We start from the raw sequence: 23,378 nt of genomic DNA, 5'->3' as shown, positions 1-23,378 counted from the left end.
ACTAAGTTGGTGTATGGGTATTCACATTCGGATTTTACGGTGCGGGACAGAAGCGTATCGAGTTGCCACCTGCAGCATATGAGCTGTGAGGGTAAACAAACACAGTGCGGCTCAGTTGTCATGGTTTGTGAGATCAATTTGGCAGTATGGAAATCTAAAGACTGAGGTATTGTGATTTTTCTTTTCTTTCTTTCTTTTTTTTAGCCCAATGGGGAAAAAGTGGTGGGAATATATTTAAAGGACTCATCTCATGAGAGTACGCTAGCAAAATTTCAAAGAAAAAAGGATTAATTGGAGAACAAATGAGTATCTTTGCACCATGTCCATGTGTATGTTTAGTGCCTCCAAAGTGCGCTTTGATGATTTTTCATCTATTTTGGTGGACAATTTAAGGCAGGTGAGCAATCTCATCATCTCCAGCATCACGGGTGCAACATCGGGCCGGTGGTTGCAATTTTCACCTCTGGTTTTAGATTAATTAGATTATAATAGATAGATAATAATTACATAATTCATTCATTCATTCATCTTCCGAGCCGCTTGATCCTCACTAGGGTCGCGGGGGGTGCTAGAGCCCATCCCAGCCATCTTCGGGCAGTAGGCGGGGGACACCCTGAATCGGTTGCCAGCCAATCGCAGGGCACACAGAAACAAACAACCATTCGCACTCACACTCACACCTAGGGACAATTTAGAGCGTCCAATCAGCCTGCCACGCATTTTTTTGGAATGTGGGAGGAAACCGGAGCACCCGGAGAAAACCCACGCAGGCCCGGGGAGAACATGCAAACTCCACACAGGGAGGCCCGAGCTGGAATCGAACCCGGTACCTCTGCACTGTGAAGCCCACGTGCTAACCACTGGACTACCGGGCCGCCTAATTAGATAATAATTAGATTAATTAATTAATTTTAGATTTAGATTAAAATCAGATTTTAATCTGATTTTAGATTAAAAACTCATTCAAAGCACCTCTTTAACACAGCCATATTCTAATATACCATACCAAAAAAAATACATTAGGGCAAAAATATGTTCCCCAAAAAGTGAGACAAAAAATTAAATAGACGAGCCACATTCAAACAGTCATTTTCTTTGCCGCCCGTGTCACATCCTCTCCATACTGATCCGTGCCTACCCCGTGAGATGCTAACCGGTGTATTAATAACAACAAAAATATGACAACACTCATGGTCTGGACGATCGTCACCCTGAAATGAAAATGCCTTTTGCTCTAAAGGCGATGTCGAGTGCAACCGTTTTGCGTTTCAAAACACCACCAAGTTCTCATGCGGTCACACGCATAGTGAAAAGCTTGCGCGCGCACATGTGGGCGACACGTAAGCCAGCGCGCAAGCAAAAACACGCGTCACTCCGGGCCATTAATTGAGTTAGCGCTCAGCGCTAGCGTCATGTGTTGACACAGGCCTCCAACCGACTTGATCTACAACCTCGGGTGCCTCTTCTTCTATCTCCTCCCCCCGCTGCGCAAGGGCCCATTATTACTATTTGTGTTTCCCCCTGAAAGACGAGGACTCGGCCCGAAGCCTCTTACCTGGTACGTTCCAATGCCTATGTGTTTTGGATCGATCTTCACCAGCTCGGCCAACGGATCCTGGACGCGTCTTCCGATGGACACTGTCGACACACACGGACCAGTGGGTCAGGCGGGGAAGCCGGCGACGCCTCGCCGCAAGGCCGCCAACTATCTCAACCGGGTTATTGAAGAGTCACCGCCGCATGATTTATAAGTGCTTTATAAATGCTTTATAAGTGATTTATAAGAAAATGCAAACGTTCCTATTACGGCTGAGGCCTGAGTGGGGAGGCCAAAGCCAATTGTCATCGTGACAGCGCAAAAATAATTAAAGCTGCCCCCGCATCTGTCATCGAGATTCCCGAAAGATGTTGTGGAAACATGCGCGCGCACACCTTGAGAATGACTCATTTAGACCGGCGCGTGCACACAATTAGCGGTAGTGTGTGCCCCAAGGCGTCGGTTGGAAGGGGAAAACGTCTTTTTCCATGACTATGCTGGCAAAGGATTACGAATGAAAACAATCACAGATAAATAAATAACAAATTGAACGAAGGCGCGCACGCACGCACCGGAAGGCATGAGCTCAGAACGCCCAGACACAACAAGCGCACGAATGGAATGCGAAAACACAACCTCACACGAACGACCTTTTCCAAATTCCTTTCAAATGAATGAAGCGATTTTATTCCGTGGGATTTTAAAGCATGCGGGACAAGCCCTGGACTAGCGTGGTTGCATCCATAGGGGGCCGAGTTGTGCACACGCACTTTCACGCATCTTCTGTCAAACTAGAATCAAGAAATCGTTCAAAGTTTAGCCGCCATCGATAAGTGTTGAGTATGGGACATCAGACTTGGATGTCCTTGGCAGAGGACATGGGGAAAGAAAAAAAAAAAAGACGGGCTCTAGAGCGCAAGGAGGAAGGGAGGGAATATGTCTGGAATCAAGGGCTCACCTCTCCCTCTTTCTCGACTGTGTCGCTGCGGTGGGAGGCTGCAGCCTGAGAAAATATTTAGACAGGGATGGAGTTTCAAACCTGCCCTCGCTCGGTGCACCCGGCAAACCCTCCCGTCCTCTTTTGCTCTGCACCGTCCATCTTAACTCCATGCCGCTTATTAAACCTTTTTTTTGAGCACTACAGTTTACTGTTACTCAAAGCACGAGGGAGGAGAGGGGAAAAAAAAAAAAGAAATAAGAGACGTAGAGGTCCGAGAAAAAAAAAGGGGGAGATTGTTTTGCCGGCTAGTGCGAAGGCAATGGCGGGTTGGTTCGCTTTATCTGTCACCATGCGGGTGAAACACCAGAGAGGGATTTCCTTTGGCAATTTTAAAATGTTGGCAAAGATCTTCCTCAAGATTATCCGGAGCACTTATACCGTGTCGTCAAGTGGGTCGGTAAGAGTGATCCCCCCCCCCCTTCCATTCCACTCGGAACGGGTAGAGGTTAATAATCGTAAATATTAAACAAGCTCCAAAGATAGCTCCAATCAGGTCACATTTGAGCATCCCCCCCCCCCCCCCCACTCATCAGATGTCCCTCAAGGATTATCCTGTGGCGTGCGTCGTCTTAAGAGTGATTCTTCCTCCCCGATGCGGCTCAAGGTAACACTTAGTGAACATTAAACCTGTTCTATATACAAAGTGAGTGCAGTGCAACCACAGCCCATTTTTGGTGTACATATACCCCCTCCCCGCCCCCCCTGCCCTTCTTCTCATTAAAGCTGTCAAAGGCCGAAAATGTCAGCTGCACTACCGAAATTATTCCATGACGCCTCATTCGCTGCAATAAAAATGACAAAGGCAAACCATGCGCAATATCGTCTTCCAGCTTCTCCTCCTACTCTCTCTCTCTGTATTTTCTGGTAGTTTGGATGCCTTGTGGCACAATGCTGCCTCTCATAGGTCAGTATTGGTACAGCACTAGATTTCCAATAGTGAGGTGGGCTTTGCGAGCTTTGCTGGCAAAATTGGTTGCACCTTGTGTGCTGTGCTGGTCATCACAAGGGCCCCAAACACTAGAAAAGACGCAAGCACGTCTGACTGATTTTTTTTCCATGTGTGGGGGGGGGGGGGGGTCTCTCTCTCATTCTCTCTCACATACACAAACGTCGTGCGATTGGGATACAAAGAATCAGTATGTGTGTAGCCTGCTTAAGGAGGAGAGACTGAGCATAAAAACAGCCCACTTGGCGACTCGTTAAAATATCGTCTTATACTGCCACAGGCAGCCTTGATCGCACGACGCCGGCTGGGAGCGACGGACGCTCTACGCGCATCACCCCTTTGCGGCCACTTCAAAGAATACCAGAGTGACAGCGGCGGGTCGTCCCAAATGCTGGGAATGGCCGCAAAAAAGAAAACAAAAAAGTGCTGCTGATCACAGGAAACGGGCGAGGAATAATTCAGTCACGCTTGATTTAAGGCTTTTTTATAGAGGAAGTCTGCTGGAAACATTTGTTCTCGGCAACCGTGTTTCAGTGTTGCCGCCGGGCGTTCAGTGATGGAATACGTGGAGGAACGCCGCCGCGGAGACATAAGCCCATCTAATAGCAAAGCCAGATCTTCACCCGTAAAAGTGGCAATGGTCCCGCTCGAGTGGAAATACCATCAAAATGCCACGAAGCATCGTCATCGTCATCAGCATCCGGCATGGCGGCGAGAGGGTCATGATTACCTGCGCTTCGAAGGTTCGGGTCCAAATCGGGCATCTCTTTGACTGCCTCGGGGCTCACGCTGTAGATGGACGCGCCGGCCTCGTTGGTGATACTGGTGCGGGAGAAGAGGAGGCGTGAGGGGGACTGCATCGTGATCGATTAAAAAAAAAACAAAAAAAAACATCTCCGACATTTTACATGAAAGGCTTCATGACAATGCATTAGCAACTTTGCAAGAACATTTGTTCTTCGTGATAAGTTGTGGACTTCATGAATTCATCATTTACAGGACAAACACATTTGTCGCACCTTATGGCTTCTAACCGAGCCCTATGTTGACTCACCACACATTTCTGAGCAATACATGCCGAGTCAAGGCTGACAAAAAAAAAAAAAAAAAAAAAAAAAAAAAAAAAAAAATCACTGGCCCTGCCCGACCTCTGTGCTCATGTGACACTACTGCCATCTAGAGGACATTAGGCTGTACTGCAGCCAAGGCAACAATTGGCGGTGAGGGATTCATTTGCAAACCATTGGCAAAAAAAAAAATTCGTTTTACAAATACCAATACAAAAAGTAAGTCAATGTAGTCGAGTACAGTGTATGCAAAATATCAGTCCGTCTTAAGACTAATCACATTTGACAAACTGTCAGTCTTGATGTATTATTTTAGTGTAAGTAAAAAATAAAAAATAAATGTTTTAAAGAGTACCTGTACTTGAACATAACTCACCTACATTATTATCGGCTGTGCTGTACAAAAGTGTTCTTACAAGGCAGCATGACATATTCAATTGATGAGGGCGGAGATAACTATAAGTGACAGAGCACGTCAGATTCTTCAGCTGGGGCAGGCAAATAAGAAAAAAATATTGTAATTATTATTTCTTTTCAATCTGTTGATTCCCGAGGATATGACGGATGCGTGCTCGTAGAACTCTCTATTTGTACGCGATAGAGGGGAAGGAAACAAAAACACCGACTGAAGGTTTCAGGACGTATCCGTAAGGAAAGCGCTGACAATTCCTTTGTAATAATAATTGAGAGACTTTAGTCTGATTTGTTTTTCAGCGCAGGGGACACATTTGGGCTCCGGTCATCCATCGGCACACAAACACAATAAAGCATAGGAAGCACGACTCCAGCTGTCATGTCGGTCAGTCGTTAGGATGGAAAAGGCGAAAGAAGAAGAAGGGGGTGGGGGTGGGGGTGTGTGTGCCCTGGGGGCCTTCTAATATGATGATGAGGTCAGAGCCTCCTCTCAGTGTTGCACAATTTCAAGTGCGGCCTTCTTTCACTCGCTCACTCGCACTACTACCATTCCCACCCGCAGGCCTGCAATTTAAAAAGCAGCTCATCCTCTCCTATTCATGGTCACCAGCAGCCCCCCCCACCCCCACCCCCCTTCTTTTTGTCAGATCGCCAGCCATTGCGCTGACAGCTGACATATCGCCATGGTGACACCGCTAACGAGCAGTGGCACATGACCTTCAAAAGGGCCAAGTCAGAGCCGATCATTATTGTTTAGTTGCGTACAGATAGATTAGCACGTTTCTCTAATAGGCCGGTTTAATGGAATACAGGAATGATCTACGTTTTCACTCGGAGCATTCTGGTCAAACTTCTTTATCATATAAAAAGTATTATCTTGGGATCGCTATTTTTTTTTCAATTTGATAAAAATATCAACAGTTGGAAAAACAACCCCGATGGTACGGCATTGTTGTCCGGGTTTTGCCTTGGCCCTCCCGTTATTTTGTGGGTCAAACTGGGCCGGCAAAAGGCATTTCAAAAGTCGTTGAAACCCATTTCAGCGTCAACAAGGCACCCGCGCAGCGACGTCCCGATCACGGCTAAGTGAATCAAGGCCGGCGGGGAGGCCGCCGGCTAGTGGCACAGTCACAGATCCAGCTCTGAGCCCTCATGGGCGGCGGCATGAGCGGCCGCCGTGACGGCCACGGTATCGGCCTGGCAGGCAGCAGAAGGTTGTCCGCCGGCCAGCTTCGAGGCTTGCGTGGGTCACGCAAAGTCATTAGTTGCCTCTGCTTGGAACGCCATGCCACGGAGGCCCTGCGGGGTGCATCGTTTTGCGCACCCCCCCGCCCCATCCCCCCAAACTGGAAACACATGGAAGAAACATGGGCCTGCCGTCCCTTCCCGGGGCAAAGTCACAAGCTTGGCTCATGCTTTCCTTCTGGATGTGAGTGGTGGTCTTAAGAGGAAGACGCACGCGCGCCCCTTGGGCCTGACACAACAAAATGACTGACCCCCGCTTGCTGTCCAAATATTCCAAGAGACGGACGGATACATACACACTTGGAAAGCCTTCGAGCGCGCGTGCGCACACACACACACGCAGCCTGTCGGGAAATGACAAACAGTCCATCAGATCGGTAGGAAAAGACGAGGGGGCAATAATATCACCAACTCATCTGATACAGAAGACAAAAAGTTGACGGGAAAGAGGGAGGGGGGGGGTGGATACCCACACGTCACTTAAGTTACTTTCCAATTTAGGGGTTTGGCCACGTGTCGGCTGCATGCGCCACATGCGCAGAGCCGCTATATGCTACATTTGAAAAAGTCAGCGCCTCGGTGATGAAGTGCTGCACCCACAAGGGAAAATGCAATTCAACCTTGGGAAAGAGCAAGGTAATACGTGGCCCCGTAAGATAAAAGGATGCACATCTGCTCCGGAGGGAGTCTCAGCATTTCCACAAGTCTCCAATCACGTCGATTTCAGCAGTAGCTCGATTCAAAAAAGGGCAGCTCATATTCTATAAATTCACTATTTCATTTTTGATCGTTTTTATACGTTAGAGCAGGGGTGTCCCAAGTCGGTCCCTCGCGGGCCGCTGTCCTGCCCGTTTTCCAGCTCTCCCAGGAGCAACACACCTGATTCAAAACATCAGGATCCTTCTAATCCTGCTTCACAGCTGAATCAGTGAGAGATGGAAAAGAGGCGGGATGGTGGCGCTCCAGCAAACAAAAAACGCTCATTCACATTATCTCCAAAAACTGGAATAATGCGATTTTTTTTTCAATATAGTAATTATGTAGGAACCTGAAATGTATTTTCCGATGGAGATGCGTTTAACAAAGCTCAAAATAAGCGGTTCTCCAACTTTTGACAAGCCCTCCAAAACACTTGGCTCTCCAAGTAGCACCCTCATGGTCCAGCTTTCAAACACAGTTCTCACTGCATGTTTTTGCAGCTGAAACACAAAACAAACATTTGTGTATGTACTGTATATATAAATGATTGGGTGCAAATATATTGGTTACAAATTAAACAATTGTACTGTACTTAAAATATCAAAAACTAAAAAAAAAACCTACTGTATTAATTTCAAAAAAATCTCTCAAATTGAAATACACGTGCGCCTAAAAGAAAGAAGGAAAAATAATAATAAATCGGAGAAATTGAACCGCGGAGCCCTCTTTGCTGCACAGAATGAAACACAAAGTGACACAAAGGTGGGAGATGAATGGAAATCTTAAAACGGCAACGGGCAGGACACGGAAATGTCTTTCTTTTGAGCTGACTGACAAGATCCGGTGACTTGGCCTGACATCAAGTTCAAGCCCGGCAGGAGCTGCGAGCTCACAAATTAACACTCCAAAATATCTCCGCGTCAAGAACACACAAACAAACGCACGCGCACGCGCACACACGTCCCCGCTGCTCAAACAGCTCGCTTTCATTGCTCAGTCAGCTGCAAAGCGTCACCTCCGGCACACGCGTTTGAGCGATGTCTTCTTTCTCGCTCACACGCACAAATACATACATGTCGGCTTTGAAGACGGTGACATTTTTCGCGGAGAAAAGCGTCCAAAATGGCAGGTGTCAAGGGCTGTCAGTCTCCAGCAAAGAAGCTAGGAGGCAGGCGGCGAGGGACGCGCGCACGCGCGCTGCCGCCAGTAGGAGGCACTTTGGAAAAGAGCAAAGCCTCACGCGCGCTCATGTCAATCGCTCGGCGGCAAAGGCCCATCTTACACACGCCCGAATATACGTCCGGCATGTCACCGGGACTTGAACGGCGGGGCCTTAAAGGAAATGGGGGGGGGGACACAAGTTGACCACCGGTGAGGCACGATGGGACAATGCGCAATTGGAAAAGGGTGCATGATGAAAAATCAAATGAGGCCCCGCGACGCAAAAAGGGCACACGCAGAAGGAACAAACTTCTGCTACACCGCTGATATCAACGGATCGAAGCCCCCCCCCCAAACCTCCACACACGCAGGCAGGCACGGGGAGAACTTGCACGCTCCCACACAGGAAGGCCGGAGCCGGAATCGAACCCTGCACCTCTGCACTGTGGCACCGAATCAATTCCAGCCTCTCCAACTCATCTCGCGGCGGCGGCGGCGGTGTTCTCCGGCGCCCGGCCAGCCCGGATGGGGGCACGGTGCACACCGGGTGCTGCCACTCTATGTTCGTCACTCACTCGACCCGGCCCAGCCCGGCCCCCCCTGGTAGCGAGCCCGCACACGGGGCTCAACAGAGGACACGCGCGCTTGGTCAATACGGGCCGTGCTGTCGCTGCCCCCACCAGCCAGTCAAAATGATCTCATCCCACCGGGGGTGCGCTGCGGGGAGGGGATGTAACGCGGTCAAGGGCGTATCGTCAAGACATCGGCGTATCGCTGCGGGACAAGAGAGACAATCAAGGGGGAGAATGATGACTCCTACTTGAAAGAGAGATAGTCTGCCACTTGGCACGACTTGGGCAAAGGCATGACGGTCGAGTCCGGAGTAACCAATCTACAAAACATCAGAGTGGGTCAAACACGGATGGGTGGGATCGGCCGAGGTTCAAAAGCAAAGCACGTCCGATGATTTGCCCGATGGTTGGACGCATCCACATTCATTCCAAAGAGCGCAGCTCATTTAAAAGGCTCATTCGCCTCGCAGCGGTCAGGAAACGAGTCATTGTTATCGGCCAGAAGCGCTCGTGTTTGGGTATCATCACCGTTGCCCAAAGAGCTGTCCAACCTATGTCCCTCCCGTGAACATTTGGAAGAAAAAAAAAAGATACGATACCAGGAGTAAATTAAAAAGCTGATCCTCATTCATACAATTGACACAGCATTTTTGAGGAACTGACTCTTGGCCCCGCCTACTCTGTACTTGTTACTTGTCATTCGGTCATACGTGCGCAAGAGGAAATCCAAATACGGCTGCAATTAGCTGCACTTTTCATGACAGAATTTCTGAATTTCCTTTACCAATAAACATGACCGAACAAAGACCCCACCCCCCACCCCCCCTCGATCCTCATCGCAGGCACAGACAGACTTTGTCAGAACGATGATACCCCGCGCCGTATCATGCCCTGCGGGAGGAGGAGGGAGGGAGGGGGGGCGTTCACGCCACAGGAACTTGTTCAAGTCAAATCGTGTAATGTAAAGATGCAATCAACCTAATTAAAAGGGAGACGAGGAGTGGCGTCGTGTTTAAAAAACAAATGTGAAATAATGCCATTGAAAGGTGCCATTTGGCAAGAAATAACGGCGGGTCAGAAATCTTCATATGGTGGCACGGAGGATTTATTTTCAAGAGATGCGGGGAGCTATTTTGGTTTTTACGAGGTGCCTCTCAGATGAAATTTTAGGCGCGCAATGAGGAAAAATTCACAGTGTGTACTTGAGATTGTGTATGTGTGAGGATGTATGGAGAATTCAAAGCGATGCAATGTAACGAATGGCCGCATAAGCTCGCAGCCGTTTTATATGCGCTTGAGAAGCGAAAGAAAAGCCACCTTTGAAAGAAGATGGCGAACGCGGGGCTATTAGAGCAAAGGTGTTGAACTCGGGAGATGATACGCGATCCCGCCGACGTGGTTCTCGGCCGCGGTCCCGACGCGAGCCTCGAGTCAACAAACAGAGCTGCGGCCGAGGTCGCCGGCGTGTTATGCTTGGAGCCGGCTCCCGCCGCGTTGTAGGCCCAAGTGTGCGCCGGACCCGGTTACAGACACAACGTGCACCGCAAAGCGTCCCCCTTAATTGGGCCAAAGTGAAACAAAGTCCAGATGGCTTCAATAGATAATATTCAGCATTATCAGTGCGCCTCCGCCCCCCCCCCCCTCTCTCTTTCAGCTCCATCTCTTGTTTTATTTCTACATTCCTCAGCGCTCCAGCGTTTCTCGTCACTCGAACTTTTCATTTTCAGGACTCGCAACGATAGCTGTCAGAGAGCTGCTTTTTATGAAAATCTGCGCTGCGTCACGCCGAGAAGGCTTTAGAAAATATCCACTCGTTCATGTAAAAGATAATGAGCTTGACAATTCAAACAATGGGGCGGGCCGGTAGTCCAGTGGTTAGCACGTCGGCTTCACAGTGCAGAGGTACCGGGTTCGATTCCAGCTCCGGCCTCCCTGTGTGGAGTTTGCATGTTCTCCCCGGGCCTGCGTGGGTTTTCTCCGGGTGCTCCGGTTTCCTCCCACATTCCAAAAACATGCGTGGCAGGCTGATTGGACGCTCTAAATTGTCCCTAGGTGTGAGTGTGAGCGTGAATGGTTGTTTGTCTCTGTGTGCCCTGCGATTGGCTGGCAACCGATTCAGGGTGTCCCCCGCCTACTGCCCGAAGACAGCTGGGATAGGCTCCAGCACCCCCCGCAACCCTCGTGAGGATCAAGCGGCTTGGAAGATGAATGAATGAATGAATTCAAACAATGTCCGACGGGGGACGGGTGGAAGGAAAAACCTCCAAAACTTTTCCGCCTGCCAGGTGACCGGACTCCCGTTTGTGGCGCTCGGATGTGCGATCTTACCAGTAGGACACGTCCAGCGGGTCAAAGTAGCGCTTGGCGATGAGGTCAGCGAAGAAGGCCTCGGTCTCACGACACGCCTTCCCGTTGCCGATGACGACCCTGGCGCAGCTGGTGTTGACAAGCGGACGGTAGTGAGCAACCCGCACAATTACATCGGGACAAATATCTTCCAGGCAATCCTGGCGTGAGTGTAAACCGTGCAAGTACTTGTATTTGAGCATCAGCCGGCGCAACTTTTCCGCTTCCTTATCGTTGCGGAAGCCGTGCGGGTAGACGACGTCCGTGTGGAGGATTTGACCTGGGGACAAGTGTGAGACAAAACTCGACACGTTTCCAAATGCGCATGTGTCATTTGCCAATGCGTGTCATTTTAAAATGAAATGTAGAAAAAACAAACATGCAAACATTGGTTCCCAGCATTCAGTGTTTTACCTTCTGTCAGAGAATATTAAGGGCAAGGCATTTGTTTTTCACAGACAAAAAAAAAAAAAAAAAAGACAGAGCACCAAGCATTTATTCATTCATTCATTCATCTTCCGAGCCGCTTGATCCTCACCAGGGTCGCGGGGGTGCTGGAGCCTATCCCAGCTGTCTTTGGGCAGTAGGCGGGGGAGACCCTGAATCGGTTGCCAGCCAATCGCAGGGCACACAGAAACGAACAACCATTCGCACTCACACTCACACCTAGGGACAATTTAGAGTGTCCAATCAGCCTGCCACGCATGTTTTTGGAATGTGGGAGGAAACCGGAGCACCCAGAGAAAACCCACGCAGGCCCGGGGAGAACATGCAAACTCCACACAGGGAGCCCGGAGCTGGAATCGAACCCGGTACCTCTGCACTGTGAAGCCGACGTGCTAACCACTGGACTACCGGGCCGCCCACCAAGCATTTCGAAAAGCTCAGTTAATTTTCCAGGGACAAAAAAATGAGTTTTAGCTTTTCTGAGAAGTAAGGCATTTATTTTTCATCGACAAAAAAAAATCAATTTGAGTACTGAAGTGCGTTATTAATGGTGAGGCATTTATTTTTGCGAGCATTTCTTGCCAACGCCATTTAAAGTGTCTTGGGGGCATGCCGGCCAAGTTAGATGCTCATTTTGAGAAGGAAAATCTGATCAAAACTGTTATGACGACATACGAAAAAGGGAACTCGGTGGTTCCATTGCTCAATTGCTCGGTGGGCGTGTGTGAGTCACGCGGTCCACATGGCACGCTCTCCCTCACCTTGTGGGGAGAGGATGGCCAGCTTGCAGCCATGTTGGAAGCCGGGGTCCACCCCCATCATGGCGCAGCCCCGGACCGGACCCACCAACAGGCGCTGGCGGAGGTTTCGCACAAACATGGCGACCGATTCCTTCTCGGCTGCTTTGGTAAGGTTTGTTCTTAAAAACGAGGAGAAGGGGAAAAATAAGACAGGAATCGAGGGCGAGGCTACAATGAAAAGCGTTTTGCCAAACCTGTACGTCCTGCTGAGAAACGGCACAATCAGCCTTTTGTAAGAGTCCTCGACCGAATCCTTGATGAGGGCTCGATGCTCCTCCCGAGCGTACGTCTTTGGCTTCCACCTGCCGTGGAACACAACATCGGTTTGATCACCCACACGACAGCGCGCGCGTCTTTGCTCGTATGTGCGTGTATGTGCGGCGACCTGTTGTTGATGCACCAGCGCATGAAGTTTTGCTTGACCCGCTCGGGGATGGTCACCTTGACTGTCAACATTTTCAGACTCTCCCCGCGGTTGATGGCCAACGTCTGCGCAGCACATCCAAAGAAGATGTTGTCACCGCAATGTGAGAGGCTGTGAGAACTTGAATTGTTTTTTTTTTTCCTCAATGAATTATATTGGCTTCGGTAATACAGTGGGATTAAAAAAAAATCAACATTTTTGAAAGCTGTTGAAAATGCAATTTTCCAATTTCATTTCATTAGAAATTTCCATTTTTATGACCTCATTATTGTTGCCGTTTGAAGTATTCCGCCACCCAGCAGCTTCCTTGTCAGGAGGACGATTTGCAATCGGTATCCAACTCCTTGGCTGAGGCAATTATATTGCAGAAACAGCGGCGGAAAACTAAAACACTGCAGACTCTTCATGCACACAATTGAGTGATGAGCCTCCGAGTGTGTCCTGTGGCCACCAGGCCTGTTGTGCTGTTTTTGACCCCCCCCCCCTCCCTCCCTCCCTTCCTCGCCCCTTCAGAAGAACTGTTACATGCTGTTAAGCAAACAGTAGTAAGTGTCTGACCTTTTCAGCAGGGAACCTTTAGCCCGCCGCAGCGCGCGGCACGAGAAACCAGACGTCAATCTGGAGCCCAAGTGGAAAAGGCGAGCTGACAAATGCCACCGCTGTGCCACCGTCAGCGGCGAGGACCGCCAGGCCTGCCCCCCCCCCCCCCCGCCACCCGCGCACACGCACGCGCCGTGCCACAACCGCTGGAGCTCAGCGGCACCCTCGCACAAAAGCGACAACGGCAAGATGAAAAACACTTGCTGGAATGAGGGTGAAATTTTAGAATTCTTCCCGAATGGCATGTTTTCGCTGCGGGCGGGCGGCCGCCCTGACATTTCTCAAGTGATGTTCATCAAATCGCACACCTCCCGACAGACGCCCCAACATCTGCAAAAGCCCGAGAGCTTCAAGTAGTTAAACGAACGTAGCCGAGGCTAAATCTGTGCACCGTCCTTTGAAAAATAAAAAAAATAAATAAATCTGGAAACCGGACCCAAACTAGAATGTCTGGACTGACGTTTTCGTTGGAACACAGGGGGCGCCCCAAGGTGGATACGGAACGGCCATTTTGGTTCTCACCCGAACCTTTTTTCAGCAACGTAGCCCCTGTGAATAATTTCTTTCAGCCGAGTGCCGACAACCTAAGCAGCCTCGAGCCATCGTCTGATTTATTCAAGTTAGTTTGGAGTTGATGAGACTTTGGAAGTCCCTCTCTTCAACCATTTGTAACTAAAACTAGAGAACTAATCAAGTCCGTTGCTTTTTGCAATACAGGACCCGATCTCTACATTTCTCCATTATGGCGCCCTGGTGACTCGCAAAGCCTGCGCTGCTCCGCAGAAAGGCTCTGACGCGTAGGTGGCCCCACAAGGATGGCGCGCTTCATAGCCGAGCACGCATGTTCCTCACTTTCTCCCCGGCTTGGGTCACTTGCCGGAGACGGCGGGCGATCCGAGAGGAAGGGTGATGCGAGACACAGCGAGAAGAGTGTGTTTGCGCATTAAATCGGGCCGGGAGTGACAGGTAGCGAGATAGCGGCCAAAGCCTGACGAGAGAAGACGGACGGAGCGCCGTCCCTCGCCCCTCCGCCGGCCGCGGGGGAGGGCGGCCGGCCAAGCGCTGTCCTCTCGCTAGCCGTCTCCTTCTCTCTCTGTCTTTCTTCGGAGGAATAGCGTCATCAACACATCCATCCGCACGGTGCATACGCACACGCTGACTCGAATGACACAACTGGGACATGAGGCCGTTTCCAAACGCTCGCGCGTTCAGTTTATCCAGAATTTAAGGTCAATAAAGGCAAAGGGGCGTGTTCTTACAACAGAGGGGGAAAAAATGCCTTCCCCCGCAATTTGTATTTGTTGAATGCCTTTTTCGGGGTCTTATTTGCATGTTAACGAAAAAAAAATGCGAGGAATCCAACAACTAATATCAGCCAATTCAAAACGGCGCTGCCGTTTTGGAAAACAAAACATTTTTGTTCCAAGCCGAGATGTCGGTTAGCCAACTGAAAGAAAAACGGAGAAGCAACGGACGAATTGTTGGTGGCGTTGACACGTAATTATCGCGCAAGGAGCCAAGGATAAGTGCCTCTGCTATGCGACGGACAAAAGAAACTTGCTCCACCTGTCTGTCCATCAAAGCAGGGTGTTGAATTGACAAAGCGGCTCCATTTAGGGCGAGCCGTCTGCGGGCCATCCCCCCGACTGCTGCGCTTAGCTGCCGATTGATCGCAGAGCAAGTGGCACGGCAGCCCGCAAATCCGTCCTGGCGTACGCCGGCTGGTTAATAGCCGTGAGCGAAAGGCTTCACGAGAAGGCCCCAAAATCAAATCGGATGGGATCAAGTCCCGGCTCGCTCAAAAGAACGATGCTTCCAGACAATCTGGGGTGCTTGCTGGAGTTGATTGATTCGATTAGCAAACTGTTCAATCAGTCTTCAAGTGGGAGTCACTGCTGGTGACATTCTTTGTACTATCATCGTATTGTTTTTGTTTTTGTTGTTTTTTTTCCCCATAAAGTCTCACAAAATTACAAATCTAGGTTCATATTATGACAATTTTTGCGCAGTTACGACCCCGGTACCAAAACATGTACTGTATGTGCAACATACAGCACAGATGAAATTTCTTAAATATAAATATATAAAATATAATAAAAAACTGTGATATTTTTCTCATTTTAAAACATGTCACAAAGAAATGAGGCATTTGTCACCGATATCTCAATGAACTGCACTTTCAAATTGTGCTGATTAACGAGCAAATATTACAAATGCAATATTGTACGAACGGCTGCCGATCTGAAAGCGTCCCGATCTTCCCCGCCAAAAAGGTGGCGGCGATGGACTTGCGCCAAAATGCGACGACGCAAACGAGCAAGTGCACGCTCTCACACACCTCCCGTCTCCCACCTGCTCTCCCCTCCCCTCCCCACCACCACCACGCCGACTTGACGACAAGAAAAGGTTCATTTTAGCCGCAGTCCGACAGCTCACTGTGGATTAACACTCTGTGACAAAAGCGAGTCATCGAATTAAGTGGGCTGAGGGTGGGGGGCTTGGGGGGGATAAGTGACGAACACCCCTCCATCTGTCCTCTCTTCCTTCCTTTTCCATCCTTCCTTCTCTTTTCTGGCGCTCGGGGCAGCAAGAGCTGTCAGGGCTGGAGAACGCCTGTCAGTCAGGCGCTCTAATCCAATGGCATGTCGACGGGGGACATGTCACATATGTTAAGAGGAGAGAACGAGGGGGGGGGGGGGGGGGAGACTTGCTGGATGTGTGTGTGTGCGCGCGCGTGCGCACGTGTGTGTAATTTGAAGACCGTAGGGCAGAGCCCGCTTGCCAGGGAGTGTTGGTGTGGCACAGGGGCGGGAGCGACTGACGGGAGCGGCGCTGACATATGAAGCCCCAGACCAACTCTGAGTAACCCACCAGTCACTGGGGGGGGGGGGGGGGGGGGGGGGGGGTGGCGGGGCATTGGGTGGCACAGAGGGGGTAACGAGGCTAACCGCGACTGACGTGGCTTCGTGTTCAGCAGTGGCACGAACAGATGGCATGTGTTTGCCAAGAGTGTCTGTGAGGAAAAAAAAAAGTCCAAACACTTTCTCTGCCTCCAATCTAATGGGAGCCTTGATTAAAGTCAACAAGGCTCCGTTTGGATTGACACTTGTAGCATTTCGACATCTCCCGTTATCGCACTTTGTGTGGGCGTCTCCGCTGAAGCGGCGTCACCAAAAAAAAAAAAAAAAAGGCAACGAAAAAACACCTGGGGAGGCAATTTTTCAGATGCTCAGTGAGTTGATGTTTCAAGCGATTTCCACAAGCGTCACCTAAGATCACGAATGAATATGATTTGGGCGCCTTGAGAGAGCCGTTTACCTCCCTCAGTTGACGTTTGGCGTCAAACTAAACATGAAACAAAGAATTACACGTTGAATTTAAAACAAGCACATCGCCCACTTGGGTTCATGCTAACAAACAATGCAAAACACTCTTCACACGCTAAAGGTTGGCATCCATATTCGCAATTTTAAAAGCCACGGATAGTTGAAGACAAACGGTGGGGCAACACATGCAGAAAGAAAATAAATTCTTTATCCTTGACAAAAAAAAAAAAACATGACTAGTATTAGAGTCATTTACCATCGTAGTAGAATTTAGTTGTCGTTTTTTTTTTGGGAGTGTGTCTGCATGATTATTGCACTTCCTCCCGGTGGCCATGGTGGGGCAGCACAATGAATTGAATAGCAGCATTAAATCGTGATGCTCAAACTGCTTCGTTCCTCATATTCAAACAAAGTACAATATTAGAGAGCTTTTTCTTATTCTTAAAAAGTATGCAAAGGTTTTTAGCGCCGGGAGCATGGAAAGGAATTTGGGCATTTCCACTCATTTGAAGGGCGAAAGATGACGGCCGCGGGCGTGGTCGCAGAGCAATTTCAAATTGTACCCTCAAGGCACCAACGTGTATCGCCAGAATGAAGACTTTATGACATACCTGATGAGGCTGGACGCGCCGGACCGTGCTGGTGAAGTCAAAGTACAGGTGGAACTTGTCAACATCCTGCTTTTTGTTTGTCTGAGACGCCGGCTTCTTGTCGCTGGACTGCGACTTCTCTTCTTTCTCCTTGAGGGCAGTCTTGGTCACCGACGAGTGGAGGCTCACGTCGTCATTCTCACATCTACACGTGCGGCGCGATATTTAAAAAAGACAGATGAGGGCGTGCGTGCGTGTGCGTGGACGTGCATGCGTGTACGTGCATGCGTGCTCTCACAATGTTTTCACATAGGTGAGCGTTTCGGGGTCTTTGGCGATGGTGTAGGCCAGAATATGGAGCACGCCTGTCGACACCTCTTCAACAGACGAGAGACCTGGCGCAAGACAGGCAAGCCGACGTGACTTCCAAGTCATTGGTTTTGTGTCCATCGGTGAACGTGGCGTCAGGGATTCATTTGTCCCTCATATCCAGGGGGCGCTGGTGATTTGCTTTATGTTCACGATACCTAAAAGGCTCATTTTCTCTTCATGATATGCGCTCGCCAAAAATTTCAAGACCCCTAAGAGGCGATTCATTTGTCGAAAAATAAACACCACCGTTAGAATACATGACTCATTTATCAGTTACTGCCATTTATGGTATGGGTGTGCGTCATACCGTCCGTTCCAGGTTTAACCCATGTTCTGAAATCCAGCATGTGCGGCGCCTCGATCAGCGCAATGGCAGCGGGCTCCAGGCCCAGCGCTTTGGCCTTGCGCACTTTGGTCACCTTGCATCCTTTCTTGTAAGGAGTATACTGCAAAGACAAGAAAGTTTAACTCTTTGGATTTTTTTCTTTTTTTTTTTTGGTAAGTCTTTAGAGAAATGATATTCTGACCACGTGATCCAATTCATCGGCAGACCGGCAGCTCCTCAGACTTTTTTCAAGTTCAGTAGTCAAAACGCCGTCTTTTTTCAGGGTGGTAATCACGGACTGGGTCTTCTTTGCCAAGCCGCTACAACAAGAGAGACGTTAGGCAAATATGAATTATGACTATTTGAGCAAACAACATAGCCCTGAGGCTCACAACTGTACATAAATCATAAAGTCCCTCAATGCATCAATGCTAAATGTGTACACATTCTGGTTTTTTGTTGACGCTTTTATATTCTTTTTTTGCGTGCTGTTTGGTTGCTGTGAATCCTCAAAATGATATTACTCTAAAAGATGGTTATTTGGCGCCACCTAGAGGCAAACATATAATATGCAGCCTACAGTAAGGACGTTTTGAAGATTGCCCCAATTAAATTTACTTGGATGTGAACAAAGACATAAAAACCAGATTTACAAGATAGATTTTTAAACGGTTTAACCATATTTGGCAGCAAATTTAATTTAACATGTAAATGTCACGCCGATGTACGGCCATCGGACTTCATGAGTTCAGTTTGAAACTTTGTTCTTCAGAAGAGATTCTGAAAAAGGACAAACGAGGGACGTGGACGCTCAGCCCCCTGGAGAACCACGTTGGCGCTGCTCACCGAAGCTCTTCGTACACCAGCTGGACGTCACGCACGGCGTCGGCGTCCATGTGATTGATCATGTCCTTGCGGTAGCGCACCATGAAGGGCACCGTGTTCTCCTCGCGCAGCAGCGTGACGATGTTAGCGCACACCCAACGCTCCACGCACGACAGCGTGGACAGCACCTGAGCGGACACACCTCCGTGTCATGATGCGTTGGTGCACTTCAACATGATACAGCACAGGAAAAAAATGACTAATCGACTCTTCATAGCTTGCGTATGGGTCATTTTTACATAATCAATCACGTTAAATCGATTTCACTGATACGAGTATTTCCATTATTGGCAGTTATCTTTCTCAAAGTAATTACTTTGAAGGAAAAACAAGCTATTCTAGAGTGGTATTTTTCAAAATTGAAAGTAAAACAAACAAGTCTTGCGTTTTCTTGTCGATTTCTGAAAACAAAAAGCATACAGAGGCAAAATACCTCAATGGGGTCCCAGTTCATGTCGAGTTCCCCTTTCACCACCGATTGCGACTGTTTGGACTGGCGAGCCGATCGGCAGCCTGTCTTCTGCTTCTTCAGCGGAGGCTCATCAAAGGTGAAGTCCTCATCGTCGTCTTCTTCTTCTTCTTTCTTTGCGGACAGGCCGGCAAATGACAGGCCTTCCTGCATGCCCTGTTCTGACTTTGACACGGCAAGTGACATCCTCTGCATTGGAAAGCAGATTTACAATGAACAACTGAACAAAACAGCCTCTTTTCAGTTTGGTCGTACCTCCTCTTTTGTTCTGATGCTTGGTCCAGCCTCTGTTGATCGTGATTGAACATCTCCAGACTGTACATTGGCTTTACTTTCAGGCTTTTGCCGCTTTAGCCCAACTTTGGGGGGTTTTGTGCCCCTCTTGGCATCCTCACTTTTCGGCACTTTGGGTTTGGGGGGTCTCTTCTCACTTGCAGCTGAGACACTGGGGAGTGGCTTTGGCTCAGGTGGCTTCCATTCTTCTTCATTGTCAACCTGGTAACGGTTGGAGATCTGGCCAATCTGGCTGAAAGATTAAATACATTTTTTTTTAACATTACGTGCTTATTAACGCTGGGCAATGTGGCTGAAAAATGTTTCTCGTGAGTCAATATTGTTAATGATTGAATGTTGTACCAACTAAAAAGAAATAACAAAATCAATTACTCAACTCAACTGTAGTTATAGAGCACTTTCAAACAGTTTTCAAATGGTTTTTGTGTACATTGTGGCATAGTTGTAACTAAAGGTGGGTTCAACAGTCCCAGATTTAACACAAAAGTACATTTGCGGGAGACGAGTTTATTCATTGCTGCAGTTGTACCGACCCAGTACTCGTGACACTTATTTGTTGGTGTGCCATGACATTGATTCCAGACGAGCAAATTGTCTCAATGTAGGTTGGAAAACACCGAGAAGAACTAAACATTGTACCTGTGCGCAAAACACTTTTCTCCGCGAAGAGAGCGTAACCTTACAGGCCAATAAAGCCAAAGATAAACATAAAACCATGAAATGTTCACCTGTCCTCGTCTGAATCCAAATCCACGTAGTTCACGTTGACCGTAGTCCTTGCTCTTCGGCTCATTTCTCCGAGAGGAGGGTTAAATATAACGACGTCTTCCGATACTGACGACAGTGTACACGACGCCAATTACATATCACAACGTGGTCTTTTATTTTGCTAGCTGGTTCGAGGCTAGGTTGCTGTTCGTTGCTAGTCAGTCGAGCTCATTTCAAATTTGGCGCGTCACTAACACACTGTCATGACGGCAAACGCCGACTTGAACTCTACGTTTTGGCTAAACGTAACGTTCACGGGAGAGAGAATATGCATTTCTCTTTATTTCGCAGAAAATTCACATCATTTTGGAGGCAAATTGACCGGCTGGAGAGAAACTTGTCTCCAGCTTCTTCTAACAAGTAAAACAGGAAGCGTCGTCAGTTTAACGCACGCTCTTGCCCCCTAACGGCGCGCAGGAAAATAGCAAAACATCAATTCATTTCCTGTAATTTACAGTACTGTACTGTATTTCATTCTTTCGCAGACAATACATGTAAGGGAGCAGAAAGAAGTCGAAACAAATGGTGATTGATAGATAGATCGAGAGAGAGAGATAGATAGATAGACTTTTCAATCTAATCGTAAGTGTAAACACAACATGAGGATCTTGTTACCCGTTTAATTTTAGACAACAGAGGAAGATGTAGCACCGTCAACCAGCTGATCAACAAAATATAAAGAAATAGACGGAGTGCTTCCAGGAGTAATTCACAAAACATATTTAAAATATTCTGGATGGCAATTATGCAAAACACCCGAAAAAAATGTAACAGAATAATTCTGAGGTCCAGTCATGAACATTTTTCTGACACTTTTGAGTCAAAATGGCAAACAAAAAGTGCAACGTTGGACACTTCCAACGGTGGGCAAACACATCCCATGAGGGAAGGCTATTTATTGCACAGCACAATAGAGAAGGCACTTCTATTTTTACTTTTTTTTTACTGCAAGTTTTGAGAAGGTCAGCAATATTTTTTTACTTCAGCGCTATCAGATCGCATAGTGTAAACTCTTAATATGAGTGAATGCATTCTTAAGTCAATCTTACAAAAATGAATTTACAAGCATTTCCTCAAAAAGAAAAAAGATGACCTATCACCAACATCTGGAGACACCCATATCCACCCATGGGAGACACCCATAAAACACCCATAAAAAAGCCACTGACAGACAATAATAAAGTTTGATATAGTCCCAAAGGAGTGCTTCCTATACTACAGGAGGCAGAACACATGTACAAGACAGTTGTAACATCGTTTCTCATCGGCTTCTTCCTCTCACACTGTTGATGTAGTCCTTAATCGTGTTCTCCACATTTGGAATCTTGTAGTTCTGCGCCGCGTAGATTCCTGTGCACGTCCCGACCACAGCGCCCAGTAGTGCAGACGAGCGGAACCTGGCCACCACGTAGCCGGCCAGGAAGCCCTTCAGGAAGGGAGAACCCAGGAGACTGCCGCCCTAAGTACGATAGGAAGAAGAGACACAGAGTCGGATCAGCCATGTGAAATGTGGATGTGGACGTTAATATTAAATGTTACTTAGGGTAAACCGAATAACCCTTATGGCTGTCAGCTGTGCATGTCAAAGTTAGTGTGTTTAACAGTCCTTTGTATTATGGGGGCAGGGGGGGGATCCTTGGAAAATGTCATCTTTGTATTTCATATATCTAAAAAGTGTGTGAACTCTCGCTCTTTGGAGTCTATGGGTGAGACTTACAGCAGGAACCCCGGCCTGAATCTCATCTTCCATACGTTTCTGGATGTCCTCCAGCTGATCCTTCAGCTCCACCAGGTCCTTCAGCTGGCCCAGAGTACTCTAAACACACAGTACATACATATTATATATATATACAGTACATACATGCATACATACATATTAAATTATATACATACATACATATATACACATATATTTATACTGAATTTTATACTTATACAGATGCAACATGAAACCATATCTCTTTGTCTTTCCTCGTTAGTTGAAACGTGGCGGCGCTCATCAAGTAACTTTGGTCTGAAAGCGATCTAGTCATTCATTTCCCGAAAGTCGAACAGCTGAATGTGTCCCGTGTGGTAGCTTACGTAGCTTGTGAGGCTACCCTCTTTTGCAAACCAGCTTGCTCAACGTTGTCAGCAAAATCTACTGCTATTTGTCTTATGATAAATGTAACGTGATGGGTTTTTTTCAAAAATAATGACAAATAGTTCTGATAAATACAACCAAATAGGCTCTATTGAAAGTTACCGACCTTGTCGTTCACCATGTTTGCCTGGGCTACGTTCTTCTTCGCTCCTTTTGCAGTCGCTATGCTGGCATTGGAGTAGCACACTGCCCCCTACGGTTTGTCGGGTATCACGAATGTGTTTTTTTTTCCAAACAGCTTGTGATATTGGCCTCGTCGGTATCCTGAGGCGTTTTGATTAATCTTACGTGCGTACTTACATACGCACAAGCTTTGTTTTTTTTTAATAGGAGCTATTTGACGGTCTCTCTACAGAAATAGATAGGGAGGTAGTTGATTCGAAACGCCGACCTCTATATTGTGAGGCCCCCTGCTATCCTATTAAAGTCAAATGACAATGAAAATTGACTTTTGACAGATGTACAGAATAGTCATAGCTCGATAGACATGAAATGGGGTAGGTAAAATGCTGTCATTCTTGATGCTTGGGGTATATGGGAGTGAGAAAAATTGTGCAGAGGCATCACAGAGGAAATATGTCTTGGGTCCTCCAGTAAGTGAGCAAAACCTCAGATTTGGGTAGTTGGAAATACATGTACATTTGTGTCAGTTTTGTCAGAGCTCAACATGACCCCCGATGAGAGGTTGTGAAAGCGGGAGCTGCAGGGTCAAAAATCAAGAGAAAGTTGAAACTCTTTTTAGAGGGCGTCAATTACTCTGAGAATTTTCACTCTTTGCAGCAGGGTTCAGAAACATGAGGAGGGTAACACGATTAAACAAAATCATTTCCGAAGATGAGTTTGCGGTAATGACTCTGTCGGCGGCACTTAAGTCTTTAATCCCGGTCAGGACGGAATGTCCATTAACCTCCTGATTGAAGGTTATCGCAAAGCTGTGCAGTATTTAGA

General features: G+C 47.9%; 2 protein-coding genes across 2 annotated transcripts in view; both read right to left on the bottom strand.

The window, feature by feature from the left end:
- srbd1 (S1 RNA binding domain 1) overlaps positions 1–20,620 on the bottom strand; it is a 28,162-nt gene extending 7,542 nt beyond the window's left edge. Inside the window, exons 1-15 of the mRNA XM_052080615.1 lie at positions 20,248–20,620; positions 19,481–19,751; positions 19,190–19,414; positions 18,718–18,884; positions 18,074–18,191; positions 17,854–17,992; positions 17,473–17,569; positions 17,196–17,379; positions 12,620–12,723; positions 12,429–12,536; positions 12,196–12,353; positions 11,177–11,267; positions 10,970–11,077; positions 4,214–4,305; positions 1,556–1,638 (exon numbers count right to left, since the gene is read on the bottom strand). Of these exons, the coding sequence (XP_051936575.1) occupies positions 1,556–1,638; positions 4,214–4,305; positions 10,970–11,077; positions 11,177–11,267; positions 12,196–12,353; positions 12,429–12,536; positions 12,620–12,723; positions 17,196–17,379; positions 17,473–17,569; positions 17,854–17,992; positions 18,074–18,191; positions 18,718–18,884; positions 19,190–19,414; positions 19,481–19,751; positions 20,248–20,312 (2,010 nt within the window). The 5' untranslated portion in view covers positions 20,313–20,620. The remainder of the gene's footprint in view (positions 1–1,555; positions 1,639–4,213; positions 4,306–10,969; positions 11,078–11,176; positions 11,268–12,195; positions 12,354–12,428; positions 12,537–12,619; positions 12,724–17,195; positions 17,380–17,472; positions 17,570–17,853; positions 17,993–18,073; positions 18,192–18,717; positions 18,885–19,189; positions 19,415–19,480; positions 19,752–20,247) is intronic.
- Positions 20,621–21,446: 826 nt separating this feature from the next.
- LOC127610480 (SLC35A4 upstream open reading frame protein-like) lies at positions 21,447–22,636 on the bottom strand. The gene is made up of 3 exons (XM_052080681.1): positions 22,537–22,636; positions 22,005–22,103; positions 21,447–21,746 (listed from the first exon to the last, which is right to left on the bottom strand). Exons 1-3 carry the CDS (start codon positions 22,549–22,551, stop codon positions 21,549–21,551), a joined length of 312 nt encoding a protein of 103 aa, XP_051936641.1. The 5' UTR covers positions 22,552–22,636; the 3' UTR covers positions 21,447–21,548.
- Positions 22,637–23,378: the final 742 nt, after the last annotated feature.

Source organism: Hippocampus zosterae, chromosome 11 (assembly GCF_025434085.1).
Source record: "Hippocampus zosterae strain Florida chromosome 11, ASM2543408v3, whole genome shotgun sequence".
In the NCBI taxonomy this organism is placed as follows: domain Eukaryota; kingdom Metazoa; phylum Chordata; class Actinopteri; order Syngnathiformes; family Syngnathidae; genus Hippocampus; species Hippocampus zosterae.
This window is presented reverse-complemented; position numbering and strand designations above follow the sequence as displayed.

What these genes read in the sequence shown, in the direction of transcription:
- LOC127610480 (XM_052080681.1), bottom strand. An exon ending in TTCAGGCCGGGGTTCCTGCT is followed by an intron (nt 21,747 to 22,004) that starts GTAAGTCTCACC and finishes TATCGTACTTAG; the next exon opens with GGCGGCAGTCTCCTGGGTTC.